This window comes from Sander lucioperca, chromosome 9 (genome assembly GCF_008315115.2).
Source record: "Sander lucioperca isolate FBNREF2018 chromosome 9, SLUC_FBN_1.2, whole genome shotgun sequence".
NCBI lineage: Eukaryota > Metazoa > Chordata > Actinopteri > Perciformes > Percidae > Sander > Sander lucioperca.
The window spans coordinates 350,076-370,145 of record NC_050181.1 but is presented as its reverse complement, the minus strand read 5'-3'; the positions used below and the strand labels follow the sequence as shown (position 1 = coordinate 370,145).

At 39.0% G+C, this 20,070-nt stretch overlaps 1 protein-coding gene across 2 annotated transcripts; it reads right to left on the bottom strand.

Annotated features, from left to right (window-relative positions):
* Positions 1-1,477: 1,477 nt before the first annotated feature.
* LOC116041651 (LIM/homeobox protein Lhx8-like) lies at positions 1,478-8,941 on the bottom strand. Of its 2 annotated transcripts, none has more exons than XM_031287652.2 (8): positions 8,722-8,941; positions 6,659-6,799; positions 5,900-6,021; positions 4,625-4,845; positions 4,013-4,116; positions 3,497-3,592; positions 2,615-2,786; positions 1,478-2,347 (listed from the first exon to the last, which is right to left on the bottom strand). In XM_031287652.2, the coding sequence occupies exons 1-8, from the start codon at positions 8,746-8,748 to the stop codon at positions 2,271-2,273; spliced, it is 960 nt and encodes a 319-aa protein (XP_031143512.1). In that variant the 5' UTR covers positions 8,749-8,941; the 3' UTR covers positions 1,478-2,270. The 2 variants fall into 2 exon arrangements, with proteins under 2 accessions (XP_031143512.1, XP_031143503.1); XM_031287643.2 differs by lacking the exon at positions 8,722-8,941 and adding an exon at positions 7,123-7,444.
* Between the last annotated feature and the right edge of the window lie 11,129 nt (positions 8,942-20,070).

Here is a 20,070-nt window from a genome sequence, read left to right as displayed (position 1 = left end):
CTTATCAGTAGCCTATAACAGTATGGATGATAAACATACATTGTGAACTGTATGTTGAATAAATTACTTTTTATTGTATGTTATTATGTGATACTGTGATAAATCCGATGAAGATTTCAAATGTCATGCTCTTCCACCCAACAGCTACTGCTTAGAGTCAGTAATCAGAGATCCTCTTCGAAGTCAAAAGACTGACAGGTCATGGATGGCAAGTCTGTTTCTTGTTATGGTGCTTATCAACTGCTGTGGCTCCTATTCATCCAAAATTTTCCCATCTCCCAGTTCATCAGACCTATCAAAGTGTCTGAGAGATGTCGTTCTGACTTCTCTGTAGTTTCATTTGAGACATTATATGTATATTATATAGATGATCATAGAGGTCTCTCACTAATGATGAGGAGAGATCCACAATCTCAGATGTCTTGAAGCTTGTTTACTCAATGAGGCAAGGATTTAACACAAAACATCTTGTCAAAAATAGACAAATGAATAAAGCTTAACACTCTTTAAGGTATTCATATGTTTATTTCGAAGGAGGTCTTATTCAATCAACGGGAGTCTCCTAAGCAGGGAACATAGAGGTTAACTAATACTGTTAACTTAAGTTAGTCTGCTGATTGTTGGTTGGTGAGATGAGATTCCTGGTTATCTTCAAGGCTATTAATGGAGGCTGGGATACAGTCTTTGACCCCATGGGAGCTATGGGGTATGACACATGCGCAACGTAACTGGAGCACGTACCAGCCAATGAGCTATTGAGCCTTTCGGGAAGTGCAGACCAGCTTTTACTGTGCATGTGTTGCACCCTAATAATATTACCCTTCTTCGTTACTTAGAAAGTTCCTGTGTCCAGTCTGAGGTGTGCAGTAGGATCAGCACCATGGACAGCAATGTTACAGAGCAACAAATGCTTTTGTGTTACTGGCTTTGATGGATGACCGGTGTGTTTTGTGCAGCTGGTGTGTTCAGAACCGTGACAGGAGAATACTGGCAGAATAAACCCTCAGAAAACATCCGTGAGATGTGCAGGTGCCATCCACTTCCAAGCTCAAAGTTAAAGGATTCCTCAACACAGCCACACACTAAATCCAGGTTATATCATTACATTACATGTCATTTAGCTGACGCTTTTATCCAAAGCGACTTACAATTGCTATTATGTCAGAGGTTGCACACCTCTGGAGCAACTAGGGACACATTGGTTGATGTTAGGCATGTGTCATATCCACTGTGCCATCACCACTGTACCATGTATATCAAATTTACTAAAAGTATATTCTCAATTGTCCTTAGCCACAGGACACTGGTCTGTAACCATCATTACTGCTAATGTTTTGTGTGTAAAGTCTTAATCTGCAAAGGAACTAACTGTAGTTGAGTAGTACAATAGTAAAACAGTACATAGCTACATTTTAATCAGTCAAACCAACTTTGAACACAATTCATTCCAGGAAATAAAAAGAAATTGAACAAGAAATTAAGCTTTTTGTTGCAGCCATGAACTTTAATTGCCAGTATCTCAAACATCTAATCCCCAGTGTGCAGTTCATACAGTCATACATTGTATTGCTTTGTCTGTGCTAAACACATGCTCTAGTGAAAAGCATCTTAAGAAATGTGGAAGTTTTGAGAAGAACAGACGTGGGCCCTGCAAGTGGAGAATGGTCCGAACGAGGTATGTCTACACGTCTGTCAACACACCAAGGAGCAGGAGAATCTATGTATCATCTCCACTGCCTTTCATTTGCAATATAAACCAAATAAAAAAAATAAAAATAGTAGTCTTTACAGAAGAGAAACCATATTATCTCTTGTGAGTGGCCAACTGATAATTTGATTATCCTCAAACAACCTTAAATAAACATCTGACAACCAAATTGATACTCAGTTTAACATAATTTTCCAACAAAGTGCCTCATCTCATATTCTCCAAATAAATTAAACACAATAATGCATAACATATACATATTAACAAAGATTTCATCTAACATATACCCATAGGCATACACACATTTGTTTTTTGACATTTTCAACTGTCAACTTATTCTCACATGTGAATCTCTATGATTAGATGCAATTCATAAACAAGTTGATTTTTCAGTTGTCTGCTTACACAGAGGCAGTGAAAATTAAACTAATTGTTTAATCAAATTGCTGGCATTTTGGACAATCAAAGTCTTCCTCACTAGACTTTTATTAAAGAGTAATGATATGCTCCTCCATCTCCCATCAGCCAATCATTGTCTTCAGTTTGTGAGGCGGGCTGTAGCTCAGGCATGGCTCACTGGCAGTTGTGTCAGCGAATGGGATACAAGTGGCTGAAGCAAAAGTGGGTCTGGAGTTTGGACTAGGTAAGAATGAAAAATTATGAATGAATCAAGAAAATAATCAAAAACAGATTCTCATTTCTGTAACAATAACAAGTTTTCTGGAATTTAGAATTTAATAAACAATGCTTGGTTTTAGCTGGCAGCCATACAGACTATACACAGCTTTTCTATAAATGATTTATACGGTTAGCACTGAGCTAGCCGTGTATGGGCTTTTTGAGGTGCATTTTCAGTATTGTAAAAATTTTGGCTCAGTGTAGTGATGTGCGAACATGTTTTCTCACCATCCATATAAGTCAGTGTAGTGAGGAGGGGTGCATCTGAGGACATATAGGTTGTGTATTGCAGATCCTCCATTAAAGGTGGTGTCAGCTGACCAGGGGCAAAGGATGTCATCAAGGAAGAATTTGGGCTGATGTATTTCTTTTGACGAGCTCGACAGTTCTGAAACCAAACCTGAATAGAGAGAATGGATTGATAACAGCTGCTGAAGTGGACCCTGCTGGTTCCACACTTCCCTTCTACCTTTCAGACAGAAATATGAAACTACAAGCATTATTTGTGCAGGAACCGTTAGTTGATGCTCTTACACTTTTGACGAGTACAGTAGAAGACTGGCTTTACAATTTTCAAATTTAGAAGGATTTGATCATTTCTGAGAAAATGTGGCTGTCAGGGCAAGTTCATGCAAATAATGCAGCTTTTATTTTAATTTTTAATTAATTATAAAAAAAAAAACAGTTAGTGGGACAGTAAAAATGAGTGATGTCCAAATAAAGCTTCATGAACCATTAGTTGTATTTGTTGACCCCACTAAACGGCGCTCTTGGTTTAAAAGAAAAAAGGTTTACAGATGGCAATTGAGTGTGCTTTCAACTCTTTGTTGGCTCAGAAAATTGTTCATTTGGCCATCTAAAAATTGCAGTCTTCTAAAAAAGCTTCCACAGGCACATCTCAAATGGCTGAGCATGTTCCATTTACAATTTTAGTGCACTGATAACATTTCAGTGGCTTATACTAAAGATAGTCAATCAATGTAACTGCAGTCCTACAGATTCACTGAATATTTCTTTCAGTTATGAGAATTTATACTGAGCCAATTGCTGAAGTCAATTTCTCAATCAATTTGTTTTTTAAACTAGTGAGCACCATAGCAGTTGCCTTACCTGAATAACTCTGCGGCTCAGTCCGGTCCTCTCTGCCAGTTTCTGGAGAGTCTGAGCATCTGGGTTGTTATCTTTAGCAAACTGAGTTTGCATTACCTACACAAATAGATGACAGAGGGGGAATTGTTAACATGGTTGAAATTTTAAACTGCATCAAGAGTGCTCAGTCTGTGTTCAGACACAATGTATTAACTGCCACTATATCAACGTCACATATGCCAAATATCACTGGCTTATTATTCATTATTCTACAAATTAAAAAAAAAAAAGTCAGTGGCTGGATAAAATATTTTTAAAATGGGCATGTAATTGGGCTTGCTAACTGCTAGTCAGAGAAGACACTTTTCTGCCTTCTGTGTGTGTTATTCACAGCGGATGGTACCTGGTCAAGAACAGGCTTTAAATGATCTTAAGTTTCTTTCTGAAAGGATTACAAAAACACAAAAAAGCAGCAGGACAATGTGGTAAAAACAGCTCACATACATACATGCTAACACAAAGACTGGTTGGCAGTACCTGTAACTGGTCAACAGTGAAGCTGGTCCTGGCCCTCTTAGCAGGTCTGGGCATGGTGCTGGACTCGTCTTTCTCTGCCACCTCTTCCTCTACATTTGGTTGCTCTACAAGACAACACAGCACGTTACAAGGGTTTGACATTTTAGAAAACAGACCCTGTTTCAGGTGAGGTCCTCCTGTGGTCATTCTTTGTAACAAGGTCTGTTTACATTTAGATTAATCGGGGCATAGTTTCTGAGAAGACTCACTGCACCTCCATTGTACTGGAGTGACAGCAAGGACCAGAGTCCGATATCTCAAAACCTCAAGACCTGTGATATCTTCATAGAATACTAAATACTGTATTGTATTTATACTGTAATGCTCGAAGGGTTCATTTGCAAAACCAGACGTTTATCATTTATTTTACAAAATTATTTTATTTCGTCCAATCCAGGGAATATCAAATTGGTGTTTGTTAGATTTATTCATTTTTAAAACTGCTTTTATCTGTTTTTACAAATGAACTCTTCACTTGTTCTTTAGTGTGGCACACTTTATTAATGGGAAATGATTATGGGAAGGTGAGAAATAATTCAAATGCCCTGGTATTCATCACATCCAGATACTCACCATTTTCCTTAGCATGTTTAATATTCTCCATCATAATGTCATAGTGTGTCCTGCAGAAGACCCTGTTCTCTAGTAGTCCACATTCCTCCCCAGTGGACAACTGGCGCTTACAAGAGGTGCAGGAGAAACAGGCCAGGTGGAAGGTGCTGCCTCGTGCCCGACGCACCCAGTCGGTGGAATGGATGTTGCGGCCACAACGAGCGCAGCGGGTCCCATATTTTCTGAAGAAAGATGCGAAACAGGAGGAGAGGTAGAATAGTCACAAGTTTAGTTGAGGCGAGAAGACTTGACTTGGTGATTGATCAGTGATAGTTACGTAATATGTAATACAAAACGATCAGTCTTTAAGGAGATGCTCTGACCAGGTCACATTCGTTTTCCCCTGAACTTGACATTTCATTTTGTCACCAACTTCCAGTCAGAGCCAGTGTATAATCTATTAAAACCTCTTACCTCTTCTGTGACAATCACATCGACAGAGATTCTAGGGTTCTCCGGCTCACATTGCCTGCATGTGTCAGCATGTGTTGTATCTGAAGCTATCAACACTCAGCCTGAACTGGCTCAGCGCGGCATGAGGAGTGAGCATGTCTCCCTAACATGTATCAGAATCATTAGAATTTGTCTCCAATGAAATATAGTTTGATAGGGATGTACCTGATGCAAATTTGGATATGAACAGGCAATCATTTGTAAAAAAAAAAAAAAAAAAAAGTTTTATTTTGGAGCAACATTTTACCCTGGAATAAAGCTGCAATACAGCCCTTCTTATCCCATCCACACAGATGGGCAGATACGTGTGGTCATAAGGTCAGTCTGTTCCCGACCTCCACCTGGGCTTTCCTGTGAGTCATCTGCATATGTACGTCTACTCCATTCAGAGACTTAATAATCCAATTGTTAACTGTTAGTCAAAATAAAAACAAAACCCAAATGAAAGAACAATCTGCAGATTGTTAAGCATTTTCCTTCCGCTGTTTTGTTCATGGAGTTTCTCATGCCTAAAAGCACCTATGTGCTGTGCCACTTTTTTTTCTCAAATACAGATCACATGAAAAAAAACTTTTTTTTTTTTTTTTTTTTTACATGCACCAGATGGCATTTATTCTCCTTAATTATATGGTCAGGTCTTATAAAGTTTAGTCAAGGAGGCTACACATATAAAATGACCATTTATAAAAAAAGAAAGTCAAACTTTTATATTTTCTTCATACTATCCTTATTTATAAAAAAAAAGAATGTCATTGCAGACAAATTGTGTTTGGTCTGACTCACCTGAAGTAGTCAAGTTTGCAGAACACTTGTCTATCCTTGATGTAGCAGCTCACGTGACGCCCCAGTGATGTGTTACATATACTGCATGAGAGGCAGCGCACGTGCCAGCAAAGGTTGTTCACCTAAGACGGAAAAAGAGATTTAAACTAATATAGCTTACAAGTGCCATTTCACACATCACTTAATAGTACTTTAATAGTATCTGTATTACTAAAGGCAGTAGAGGTTTCTCAAATCCTTACAATGCATTTATTTCTGAATGACTAAGTACAACAGTATATGCAATTTTAGATGATCCTACTGGTTATTCACCACAATTTTCTTAAGAGCTACTTAGCCTGCATATGCTATTATGATTATGTTATCCAGAAATTAAATTATGAGTGTACCATAGTATACCAAATAATTTGACTGTAGGTCGAGTATTCTGATGCATTAGTGTGCAGTTAAAAAATGTTTTCAATTTTTTTTAAACAAATTCATTTAAGTTTTGTTTTTACTCTAAAATACATTATTCTTTCATTTTAGAACAAAATAAATGTACGTACAGTGCAATAATTACACTTAACAGAAAAAATTATTTATTAATTTTTTATATTTATAATTATACAATAAAAAAAAAATACAAATAATGACAAGGGACACTTGATTGACCCTTTTGATAATTTAATTTTATTTGGCCCACTTGTTCCATATATAGGCCTAATTTCGTAGTGTTGTAAATGCCATCTTCCAGCAGACACAGTATGTCGGTCTGACCTTAAGGAGGTATCTGTCCACTATCCCCAGGCCGCAGGAGGTGCACAGGGCTTTCCCCTGCAGGGAAGCAGAGGAAGACGGGGAGACTGAGGAGGGAGAGTAGCAGTCCTCCGAGAAAATATCATCAGGCCCAGACGAACCCTGTCAGAAAGAACAGCCTGACAATTTAACAGTGTAAAAACGGTTTTTTATAAAGTCAAGAAATTTGATACATTTAGAGCGTCGTTTTGAGTTTTATTGTCAGTGAAAGTAAAACAACGGTCCGAATTTGAAAACGTCTGAAAACTAAAACGGCTTTCAAATTGAATGTTATGCTAGCATAACATTTAAAGAGGTTATTTAGCGGCACTTTTGAAGTGCGCATACAGTCACTGTCACGCGAACTATAGGCTACATTTAATGTCTTTTCCCACTCTATAAGGCGGGACACGAAGTTGTTAATTTGATATTGAAAAAACACCTACTGTGTCGACAAAAATATCCCCTCGTTGTAGCTGAGTGAAAACAGCCTCCGTCGCTTGCCTTTCTCCATCCGACATGGTGTCAGCGAGTCCAGAGTGATGCGCAAGACACAATGACGACCAAATGGGCCTAGGTGTCCCCTTCATATTTCCATGACAACAAAAGTCATAAGCCCACAAACTAATAGCCTAAAGTTCCCCAAAAACGAAACATTCGCTCAAACTTGTTGTAGGCATTCATGTGCCTTTATTGTAGGCCATATGTGTCATAAGCCGGGACAGGCACAGTCGTGGACCGCAGCTGTCTACATATTGATTTCACCGTGTGAACGATTAGCAAATCCTATTTAGGGACACCAGAGACCTCACTCACAGCTGAACGTGATTCTGACTAATTGTGTTCAGCCTCGCACGTGCACATGATAACCAGCAATTAGCCGGGTGCGTTTGAGTGTTTTGCCCGGCCCGGTGTGTTTCTCACATATTAACCTTTGTTTAGACCTTTTTAAGGCAAAAAGTTTCACCTGCGCTTTACTGTGACGGGTCAAAATGTATGCCGTGAAAAAGTTGATATGGACCTGTGTGTCTGAAATGAAGTTGAATTGAATTGAGATTGAATTGAATTGATATTATGGCAAACGTGGGCACAATGTTGTCTGTTCTAACAATATTAATAGTATTAATCTGAATGGTCTTTTTGTGAGAGCAGAGTCAAATCGGAATTATAACTAAAATGCACATGTTTAAAAAAAAATCACAACTCTATAATTGGCTCACATGCTGACACCCTTCACCTTATATTTTGTGGGAAAGAGATCAGTAGGCTAACTGATTTTAATTGCAATGCTCAGAGATAGTCCTGGGATGTTTTGTTGGATAATAAATAGGCTATATTAATGCAGATACTGTAAGGACTTTTTGGATTGACCTCTCATTAAGACCATTAAGAACAGAATATAAAGTGTAGTCCTAAATCAAATAACCAATAAAATAATACTTCCTGGAAGCATTGGCCCTGTATTCCTAGTATTCTTCTATAATCGGACCTCTAAATAAATGTAAGATTTTTGCTTGCGAAATGTCCTATAATAGAGTGTATTAACCTGCATTAGTTTTAGGCCTAGGCCTATATTTACACTTGGTTGTATTATTTTATGTTATGCAATAAGCGGGGGAACAGCGGACGTTAAACCATTTACACTTTCCGCCTCTTTATTAGCAGTACAGAATCTACGTCGTTGTATCAAATATTCTTTGCTGCTTTTAGGGCTACACTTTATAAATATATGATGCTCCAAAATAAATAAAAAGCATGCTTAAAGTAAATGTTTGATTTTTTGAAGTGGATCGAAACTAAAATAACCATGTTGGTAATTGTGCAATAGGCCTAGAATATAAGTGACATCAGAAACAATGTGGGTTTCTCCCAAACTATAAAAGAAGTTAGGCAAATCCGATCTCCCTTTTTAGTTTAGGTATATTAAAATGAAATAGAATAGAATAGAATAGAATGAAAACCACAGATAGGGCCTACATTTTTTTTTAAGTTGTAGTTTTGTAAAGTAGCCTACAACTGTTTATCTACAATATCTTGTTACTCACCACGCTGCTGGAGACACAGTTAAACATGTTCACGGAGCATCTGCCGGCTCCTCCGGTTCCTCCCCGGCCAGCCAGATGTTGGTATTCCACAGCAGCAGACCGGGAGCCTGGTATTTGACCCCGCTATTAGTCCACTGTACCTCCGCTTGTCAACCCACTCGCTTCAGCACTGCTTGTTTGGTCCTTTGAGGACTTTGTTCACTCACTAGTCTTGTGAGAGCCACAACTTTTTTCCTTGTCATTTTAAGCAGCCCGGTGCTGGGCCCCTCCCACTGTGCTCGGACCCGCCCGCTGCAGCATCAATACAAAAGTGAGGCTTTTTACTGTAAGGATCAGATGGGCATGGGCCTTCTTTCTTTCTTTCTTTCTTTCTTTCTTTCTTTCTTTCTCTTTTTCGTTCTTTCTTTTTTTCATGTTTTTTGTCTTTTTTTCTTTCATTTTTTCTTTCTTTTTCTTTCTTTCTTTCTTTTTCTTTGTTTCTTTCTTTGTTTCTTTGTTTCTTTCTTTCTTTTTTCTTTTTCTTTCTTTTTTCTTTTTTCTTTCTTTTTTTCATGTTTTTTGTCTTTCTTTATTTCATTATTTCCTTATTTTTTTCTTTCTTTCTTTTTTTCTTTTTTCTTGCTTATTTTCTTTTTTTCTTTATTTAATTCGTCTTTTTTCTTTCTCCTTTTCGTTCTTTATTTTTTCTTTTTTCTCTCTTTTTTTCTCGCTTATTTTCTTTTTTCTTTATTTCTTTATTTAATTCTTTCTTTCTTTCCTTCTTTCTTTCTTTCCTTCTTTCTTTTGTTCTTTCTTTCTTTCTTTCTTTTGTAGATGGGAAATGGAGCTTGCTGCTGACTCGGCCGATGGTTTATAGCAGTAGAAAAAAGCCAAACTCTTTCCATTGCTATCAAGGTGAAAACCTCAATTCAGGCTAATGCATTAGCAGTCTGTCAGCAGAAATAGGCTAATTGTTTATATTATTGTATTCTCCACAGCCCAGTAAGACTGCAGTGCTTTAAAAAAAAAAAATATATATATATATATATATATATATATATATATATATATATATATATATAATCTTAAAAAATCAACTTTCAATGATCTTTTCCTGTGAGAGGCATTTAGATTATTTTAGCCCGGTCTGACATTATCAGGATTTCTCATCTTTTCCTTTCTTGCCATAAGGGACTTTATGAACCCAGCACAGGACTGCATTATGTTTCTTCAGACATCCACACCGTCTGAGCAGCAGTCTGAACTCTCAGGGCAGCTCAGCAACAGAACAACTTGTTGCCTTAATTCCTCGTGTGCCACACAGTTTTGTGGATTAAATGACCTGAGGGTGACATTCTGTTTTTGTGTATGTAATAACACTCAATTTGTTCCTTCATAACTATAAATAAAACCCAAATTGTCGTATAGTATATTGTATCATTTCCTGATTTGAGACTTTTTGAACTAACATTCATAATGGGGATTTTCTATTTGCCTGTTTCAACCTTTTCAGCTTTAAGGAACTGTTTACTGTTTTTATTATCAAGCAACAGAGAGAGTGTTCTTGATTGTACAGGGTACCTCCTCCTCCATGACTACCTTGTCAGACTTTAAGTGAAGGTGATGGCTAACCACACACTGGGGTCAAAAAGGCATAAATGAAAATACTCTCAGAGAGCACTTTGTGAATGGCGAGGCAAGAGACGAGAATCCCTTTGGGTCTTATCTGTGGATATATGTCTGCAACCCAATATCTCAGTCCCCCCAGCCTTCTCAAAGGGGTCTTAGAATATAATATAATGGAATGGATGTGAAGGATAGACTAGGTTTAAGCTCTAATAAGAAATAGTCAAGCAGGCTATTTAACCCTCCTGTTGTGTTCGGGTCAAATTTGACCCATTTCCAAAAAGTTTCTACATCACAAATTTGGGTTTCTTTCAACCAAATTGTCAAAGAAAATAAAGTGGATGGTTCCATACAACGCTCTTCACAAGTAAGTACACTCTTCACTGAATTTGGGCGTTTTATTTTATTTTGTAGCACTTGAAAAAAAAAAGAGACAAAAGAACGTTGAAAGAAGTGACAAAAATGTCAGAAAAAGCTTTAAACTTTGGAGGGAAAAAATCAACAAAAACTTCGAAAAAAGTGACAAAAAAAAGTGTCGAAAACTAAAAAAGATATATATTATAATAATATGATTTATAAATTGAAACTAACAAACCCAACACTAAATCCTGCTCTTTCAATTATTGATCTGACTCTTCTTTTGAATTATAGTTACTGTTGTGTTATTAATACAACAGCAATTTCTGGGATGTCAAATCTTTGAAACTCTACACCTGATAGAACATTATAACTCTGTCTCCACGATGACACTGGGTCTCAGTCACCAACATTTCTGTTAAGCTTACAAAATGGAAACCAGACAGTTTCTTAAAGAAGATCAGCATACAGTAAAACCTTTGTTTTTGTCTGAAGAAGTCTGGAATTTAGACAATTTCCCTTTTTTTGTAATATGAAATAAATAGAACATTTAAAAAAGAAAAAAAATAAGTGCAATGGATGTTTTGTACAGCTTTTGCACACTGCTTTACCGCTTGTTCATATAACTAATGTAAAAAGGAATGAAATTCTGAAATTCATTCTGAATGAAATGGAAATATAAGATAAAAATTGGACTGAGTTTGATTTAAAAAAACTTTTGACATGAACATGTGCAGTCACTGTGCAGTGGTTTTCAAGATTTAGCCAACTGAAATTGACCGTGGGTGATGAGAACAGCAAATGAAGAGATTTAAATGAATCTAGCCGGGGTCCAAATGCTGTTGTGTTAATACTGTGTACTAAATTGGCATTGTTGAGTTTGTATCTTGTATTTATATGTTAAGTCACACATTCCTGTTTTGGAGTAAAATAAATACATTTTAAATATTAAAAATAGGGTTTCCCATTGTCCTTTCCCAAAAATCCTTTCCCATTGTGACAGACCCCTCCACTCCACTGCTACTAATCCAGCCCTCCTCAAAGAGTGGGATTTAGGACAACACTCCTGCAGACAGCATCTGTTGATATATTAAAAGAGAAGGGGGTGTGGAATTAGCTCTCTGAGTGTTTAACATCATGGCACCAAGACTACATGTTGAGAGGATTCTTTGGCCTTTTATTTAGACCAGTTAGTTTCCCCTCAGATAATTGCCACAACACAATCTCTGGTTTAATAGACTTTGACAGATAGCCAACTACCTAGTTAAAATTCATCAATCTGCCGCCATGCATTCTGGTGAGTTACATGAAAGCTTTAATACCTTACCCAGCACAATTACACAAGATTAAGGATATTACGTGGATGCTTTAAAAACGTCCATGAGTTAAGAAGGTCTGAGAGCTCTGGACAACACACACACACACACACACACACACACACACACACACACACTGCAGACACCTGCTCCTTAATGAGAGTGGGTGGATCATTTAGCTGTCAAACTGTTAGTGTAAGTACTGGTCAAACAGTCAGTCACAAGGAGGATTCATTGGATTTTATTCAACCTGCATCTGCCTAAAATATCAGATTCACAACAGGAAAAAGTGTGGTTAGCAGAAATGTATGGTTCAAATTTTAGTGTTGATGAAATTATACAAAGTTTATCCTTTTGAATCCATAATATTTCATTTAACCTTGGGTTTAGTTAGTTTGATTATGCAGAACAAAACTGGCCATTGGTGCTACTTAGCATCATCTGTGTATGTAATATCGGTGTGTTATAGAAATCAATACTATACCTGCACGGGGCAAGGACGGGTTCTAATATCATCTATCTAAAGAGCAATGCCAATGTAAAAATCAGATCAAATAACATCTAGTATAGGTCAGTGCCCTCTTCTACCTTCTGAACTGCACAGTGGTAAGTTTGTCACCATGACGTCAGGGTTCGTGAGCGGTGGCAGTGTTTGTCGCTGGGCTTGGTTTCCCTCCTCAGCCAAAAACATCCCAGCATCCTACAAACACACAGTTGTTTTTGCTTTAATGCAGCAGTTGCTTTTGGTTTGGCCACGACATGCCATGCTTATCTCACTGCTTGGAAGTGTCACAGTACGGGTGTGTCGCCATACATGAATCAGTGTGTATGTTTCTGTGTGTGTGTGTGTGTGTGTGTGTGTGTGTGTGTGTGTGTGTGTGTGTGTGTGTGTGTGTGTGTGTGTGTGTGTGTGTGTGTGTGTGTGTTTGTGCGCAAGTGCATCTGAGATTACTTAGCTTGATGTCAGGGTGAGTCACTAGTGAAAGTGGATGTGAGTGTGTGTGTGTGTGTGTGTGTGTGTGTGTGTGTGTGTGTGTGTGTGTGTGTGTGTGTGTGTGTGTGTGTGTGAGAGAGAGAGAGAGAGAGAGAGAGAAAAAGAAGAAGAAGAAGAAGAAGAAGAAGAAGAAGAAGAAGAAGAAGAAGAAGAAGAAATAGAAGAAGAAGATGAAGAAGAGACCTCTTTCTTTGCAAACTGCCATGTTTTCATTGGTTACCTGACCCAGACAGGAAGTGTTTAGTTTTGACATGTATGGAGGGAAGGACATGACTGGAAGATGGTGGTCCTTTCACTCAGTACACTGGAAACTATACAGGTGGTTAGAATTAGGGAGGTCAATGTGTGTGTGTGTGTGTGTGTGTGTGTGTGTGTGTGTGTGTGTGTGTGTGTGTATAAATTAAAACCAAAAACCATAGCGATAATTATAAAATGACAAGCACAAACTGAAGAATGCCTTATGTTTAGGCAGCAGCATTTGAAAGGTTGTACATTTTTTGTTTCATTATACACTTTATATGTACCTTTATCCTTGTCCTTGCACGTTCCCGCCTTATCTCTGTAGTAGAGGATGGATTCCCTGACCCGAGCCCGTCGGGTCCCGACAGATATTTAGAAATGATGTTCGGTTCGTTGCAAAGGTTCGTTTTTGTGATTAAAATAAATTTCAAATATTACCCTAACATCCGTCTTCCTGTGTGCGAAATTTTATGTAGCTGTGACGTGCGCTGATGCGCTCATCTGTTGACATTTCCGAATGCCTTTCTACAGTTGCTTAATAAAAGTGTGCTTTCCACACAAACAAACATATGTGTCATTAGTATGAGAAAAAAACGATATTAACTGTGTCGGGCCCGGGTCGGGTTCGGTTACTGCTCTGTCGGACGCGGGCCGGGCTCAGACAGAAAAATGTGGCCCGATCCGCACTCTACTCTGTATTATTTTACCATGCAGTTGTATAAACAAGGACATAAACAATCACAGAGGTCAATCCCACCGCCTCTCTGAAACTGACTGGACATCAGAGTTTAAGTTCACATGTCAAAGTTCAATCAGATTCAACAAATTGCAAAGCGAAAGACACGGCGGGTACGGCGGGTCAATGCGTGACCGGAAGTGAATATGTCTCGTTCCCTTCTTCGATGAAATGGATGAGGCTGTGAATTTTGGTATGACTAGACCTTTTGTCTGCACTAGCCCTTAACATTGTCACATCTTGCCTGTTTTAGACATTACAGCCGCACTTTCTGTTTCACATGAACAGCACAGAATCATAAGAAATTAGCACATTTAGATTTAGATACTGTAACTGACCGCCAGCCAATAAGGTCATTCTTTGCAGGTATACGTGAGTTTGTTTGTTCGTCTCTCCCCATAGTGGTGAAGGTATCTCCCCCCATCATCTCCAGCTCCTCTCTAATCCTCAGCTACAGTACCCCATCACCAGGACAACCAAAATAAACAGCGGGATTCTGGGTACTGTATTGCCGTGACAACAAAGGATAAGGGGGCGGGGCCGGGTGGAACCAGAGGAGTGCCACATCTGGGTTTCATTAGCATCTCAAGCCAATGACAGATGACTTGTATTCTGCCTGGCGACATAACGTTAAGCTGGATGGCGGTCTACTCTGACAGAGAAGGAAATGACATCATCAAGGAAAGCTGATGTTTCCTGGGCCTCAGGGAGCCATTTCTGGACCTGCAGGGATTTAGTTTAGCTGAGTTTTAACAGGGTTTCAACTAGCTGATACAGTAGTGACAGGCAAACGGTCTGTGTGAGCTCATTGAAGTTGTAGTGTGTGTCTGTGTGTGTGTTCTCCTGTTTTCTAAAGACCAATTGGCCACTCAGTGTTGGTTGTCATCAGAACACAGCATACATGTGAATGTATTCCTCTTTGTGTTTCACACATGAAATATTTACCATTGATTCCATCAACTGTATCTGTTACAATGATGGCCTTTTTGTCAATCAGACATGGGTGTCAGTTATGTAAATGCATTTCTAAAAAAAATCGTCTCAATACACATCAGTAAGATAAGGTAATGTACAAAATAAATCACATGTTATAGTCTTTCCTCTCAGTAAAAATTTCAAAAATGCAGTAAAATAAATCATCATACAACGTAACGGATAAAAGGGTTGTATGTTCTCTCACAGGCTGCATCAGTGATGGATTTAAAAAGTTAATTTGTGGGATTTATATCTTCCATCTTGACTTTTACAGGCGCTTATTCAGACATGAGACTCTAAAATATTTCATGCAACAAAGTGCATGTCTGAGAGGAGTTTAAGATGATCTGTCCTACTTTTTAAACTCTTCTTCCTCTTCTTCCCTTCTCTCTCTCTTCTCTTTTTAAATCATCTCTTCCACTGACTGCTTCTCTGCTGTTTATTGGTATAATTGGCTCTCTGATGCTCTCAAGTGGTGCAGAGCAGATGGATGGAAAGAGTGACGAAAGAAGAGGAAAAAGAGGAGGGTAAAGGAGGCATTTGCTCTTCTAGAGTCATGAGGACATGGTTAAGTGGGTGGTAGAAATAAACCAATCAGCAGTGGGCTGAGGAAGATGATGAGGGGACATAACATCTAAAGTTTAAAGGTCAAAGCGAGCTCAGTTACGAGGTAACCAATGTCTTCTGCTCTGTTAAATATCTGTATGTTTGTGATCTCACACTCTTGAAAATCTAAATGTAGAGATCACGCTCTGTTGTGTTTTCTTTACTTGTCATCTGCAGTCAAAACTGGATCTCCGTTTCAGTCAATGGATTTTACAAAGCTCCCTCACTGTTCCAAAAGAAAACAGTGTTTTCTCCTCAGAGGCTAGCTAGCGTGCTATAGGACTCGGCTGAGATTACTGTGGTCAGTGGAAGCCGCTGGATTTCAGTGGTTTTTATTGCAACCCAAATGGCCGGTTTTTGATGTAGGCACTCAAATATTGATGAATTATGGATGGTGCTGTCATTTGTCTGGTGAAGCTTAAAAGACATTTTCATTGTTTTTACAATATCTTCATATAAGATAGGATCTGCAAGTTAAAGGTTCTTGCCGTTAGAACCACAGCGTACTATCCATTTCACACTGAAAATGTCAGAGAACAAAGGCAAAACTATGCCAGTTTGTGATTCTTGGTCATTACGAACATTTAATAGTTATGTTGCAATAATCCTTATTTGTATGCTCTTATAGAATTTGTATTCTTTGGTGTTAATATTTTCATTGTTATGCTAATGATAGCCATCCATCCATTATCTATCACCTTAACCTGTACAAGTTTGCAGGGGGGTTCCAGCCTATCCCAGCTGACACTGAGCAACCACATGGCTGACATATGACCCCATTTACACCTGGCATTAAAATGTGTTTTGGGTGATCGGATTGCAATCGGATAGTGTTGACCACATAAAAAGTACAAGTGTAGGACAGATTGTGATCTGATCGGCCAAACAACCTCTGCAGGTGGTCGAGATGCGTGTAAATCATAGACTGTAAAGATAATGGACGGTGACGTCACCCATTGGTTTGTGGACTGCCGTTTTGATAATTTGGCCGTCACCATGATGTTTTTTTCAAAAACGATTTTTATTTTTTTTTAACGTCTATTTATTGGTATTTTGGAAGGCAAACATATTGCATACAAATTCTATAAAATATAACAGAAATGGTTTTACAAAAACATTTACATATACAGACACGAACACAACAGGTCCTGTACAAAAGATAATCAGATTGGATAATAATCAGAGTACAAAGAGTTAAGGTAAGAGCCAAGGGGATATTTATTGCCTAGCTTCTACTACATCAATGAAGGGTTGCTAAGTCTTAATAAAATGTTTCAACGGAACCATGCAATGTATATCTGAGTTTTTCCAGTTTTAGGTGCTGCATGACGTCTTTGAGCAACATAGTGAAAGTGGGAGGTTGTGCTTGTTTCCAGTTTAATAGAATTAATCTGCGCGCTAGAAGGGTAATGGAGGACTGTCCTCTCCCGGTACTCCAAATACAGCAAACACTGGGTTAGGTTTAACTGTGTGTCCCAGAATATCAGACAAAGTTTTAAATATTGAGTCCCACAGACTGGATAACTTTGGGCAAAACTAGAACATGTGCCCCAACGAGGCAGGAAATATCCCACATCGGTCACATAGAGCTTGACCTTCAAAAGATGAGATGTGACGATTTTTAACAAGAGGGTGGAGCTAGGGATAATGACGTGGCCAAGCCAGTGTTGTTTATGGTTGCAATGGCGCTGCGCTGAGCTAAACGCCAAAGAGGGAAAGTTGTGGATTTTCAATCCTTCTGAAGCGGGTCATCCAGTGGAGATTTATCAGCAGGTAAACGCAGACCTCTGGGTCTCTAAATAGATCCGGACACAAGTGAGTGCACAAGCCAAGACACAAAGAACATCCATGCAGCAACAAGAGAAAAGTCCCGTTAGATAAATTAAAAAGATAATCCCTGCTGGTGGACGGTACACCTCTAAAACGTCCTGAGTGGATCAACTGCTAGCCTTGGCCGGGTGCAAATGCACCCTCACACTCCCTGACACTCAGCCAGTGGACGTATACATTTAAAGCATGTATCTTTTCCAGCATGTCATGCCACTGACCTTTCCCGAATGCAGTCATCAACTAGTAAATTAATTCATGAAATTCTATGACCCCTTATTCAGAGCAACCCACACACTGGCGACATAAGGATACGCCACCAACCTTGACATCCATCAACTCTCCAGCACTTTTATCACATGGCTCCTCACCTTGACTACATTTTCTGTCTATCCGGCCAGTATTGCAGCAGTCTGTTGCACTTAAAGAGTGTTTGTAATTGGAAACAATCTGCTCTTACACAACAATCTATCGATAATTTTCCCCTCGTTAAAATGTTTTTGCCTCAGAAGTTTTCCATAATTTGATACCTTACTTCATTTTTGTTAATCATTGACTCATATGTCAATGCAGCTGACATATACATACAGTAAAATAAGTTTTACATGAGAGTTTTTCTCTGTTTCAAGACATTATTTTGTTCAAGGAAAACTCTACGCAACTGAGTTTTTCTCAACTCTCTTTCCAAAATAAGTCTTGAGGCCTTACTGTGGTGCCGAGTGTTGAAGCCACAGCTTCAAAGCGCTGTCTGTCAGTTGGTTGGCTAGCACAGCTAAAAATCTGACTCCAAACTCACTAAAAAGCCTGTTGTTGGTGTTGACAGACCACTTTCATCCCATTTCTGTATTCCTCTACTGGCACACACAGAGACGTTACAATAAATCCGAGAGCTAAGGGCAAAAATTCCACTAAATGTCTGTATGTGTTGGCCAGCACGTTTGATACCCATCAAGATACTTCCTACCTCTGTCACTCTTGTGTTACAAAACATAGAGTGTACTTCACACAAGCCATATAAAGTACTTCTTCAGTATGTTAATATGCAAAACGGAGTATTCCTGTCTATGGTATCCAGAGACATACAGTCAACCTAAAAGACTAGTATATACTCTTGAGTTGGTGGGTTTGTGGTACAGGCAGGTGGGGAATCCTCTTTACGATGGCTACAGTAGCTGGGGTCTTTATCTGGTCTCCTTTGAATTCAATGCTTTTTAGGTATCAAAAAATGCCTCACTATTTAAAGGTCCAATATGTAATATATTTACTGTAATAAATCCAAAAATGACCCCAATGCGTCATCAGATATTAAGGAAACATGCTGCAGTTGAAATACTATCTTTTCTGACAACAATGCTAATGCCAGTATTTTCTCCTTTTGAAATTTCAGTTCCGTGACGGAATTTCTGTTTGTGTTTTGGTTTGTTGTTATCAACTGCCCCGTTTGTCAGCCAGGCCGGGTTGCCAGATATAGCTGTAAAAACGTAAATCTAGCACGCTACAGCTGTAAGATTAGTACAGCCATAAAAGCAGCAAACAAACGAACAGGATCAACGGAGATTGATTTTACCTGACAAAAAAAACGGCATGTTTCTAATAGTTGCGTGACCAGAGACGTAACACACCAGTCTGGGTAAATATTGGAGATGTATTTGAAAAATGGAGATAGCTTAGAGCCCAAAAGGACGCAGAGTTGGCTAATTTCCTCCTGAACAGGTAAACATTAGCTTCAGGCTAATTTATCACAGCTGCTAGGGACGGGCATTTTATGTCATTTCAACATTTGTGTAGCTACTCACATTGAATTATATAGCTAGAGTACCCGAGTTGGTTACTCGCAAAAACAATTGAGACACAGCCAGTGAAGTGATCCCGACTGGTCCTGGCTAACGGCGCCATGCTAACCCTGCAAACTGCTAACGTTACCGGAGGACCAGGCAAGCAGCCACGGGTGTTTACAACGTGTAGCCTGTTCAGCGGATGTAGCCAACAACGGTGAGTTATTTGAAGCCAAGAGAGGGGGGCTGTAAATCAGGAAGAGAGGACCTTGAGTTTGCAGTGTGTTTAGCGATTGTTGCCATAATTCTAAGCCAATAAAGTGTGTTCAGTCGGGTGGAAAAGGACAGCAAGGTAGTGGTATTTTTAGCGGTTCCTATCGTAATTCTAAGCCGAGGAAGTGTGTCTGTCTGGCGTGTGAAGAAGATGGCGAGGTTGTGGGATTTTTAGCAGTTCCTACGGTAATTCTAAGCCGAAAAAGTGTGTCTGTCAGTTGGGTACAGAGCTCCACGTGAGCATGGGCTTTCATGACTGTCAATATAACCAGCATCTAACGTTAGCTACTCCGCTGTGCTGTGGAGTAATGTCTGGCTATGTGAGACAAGCTTCTAGCAACATTGTTGTGGATGCTCCGGTATCAGCCTGGTAACCAACGTGAACTTCGAGTCTGGGGAGGAGGGGGGCGGGGGAGACGACTCTCTCCAGTATTTTTAATTTGTACTGCAGTAACTATTTTAAACACTAGCTGTCAGTATTACATATTGCACCTTTAATACCAAATTTCAAAATACCTAAGGAGTAAATCTCATCAGCGTCAGTGAGCCGATAAGCATGCAGCATGCTTCTACAAAGATCTAATAATACTAGTGATTGGCTGTCTAACATTACATGTTGTAGAGGCAGGCAGGAAAAACTCTACG

Excerpts from the sequence above, each read along its gene's own strand:
- LOC116041651 (XM_031287643.2), bottom strand. The coding sequence starts at position 7,266 with ATGAAGGGGACACCTAGGCCCATTTGGTCGTCATTGTGTCTTGCGCAT. Across the intron at positions 6,800-7,122 it reads GGGATATTTTTGTCGACACA|GGTTCGTCTGGGCCTGATGA; the intron begins GTAGGTGTTTTT and ends TCTTTCTGACAG. Across the intron at positions 4,117-4,624 it reads TAAACATGCTAAGGAAAATG|AGCAACCAAATGTAGAGGAA; the intron begins GTGAGTATCTGG and ends GTTGTCTTGTAG.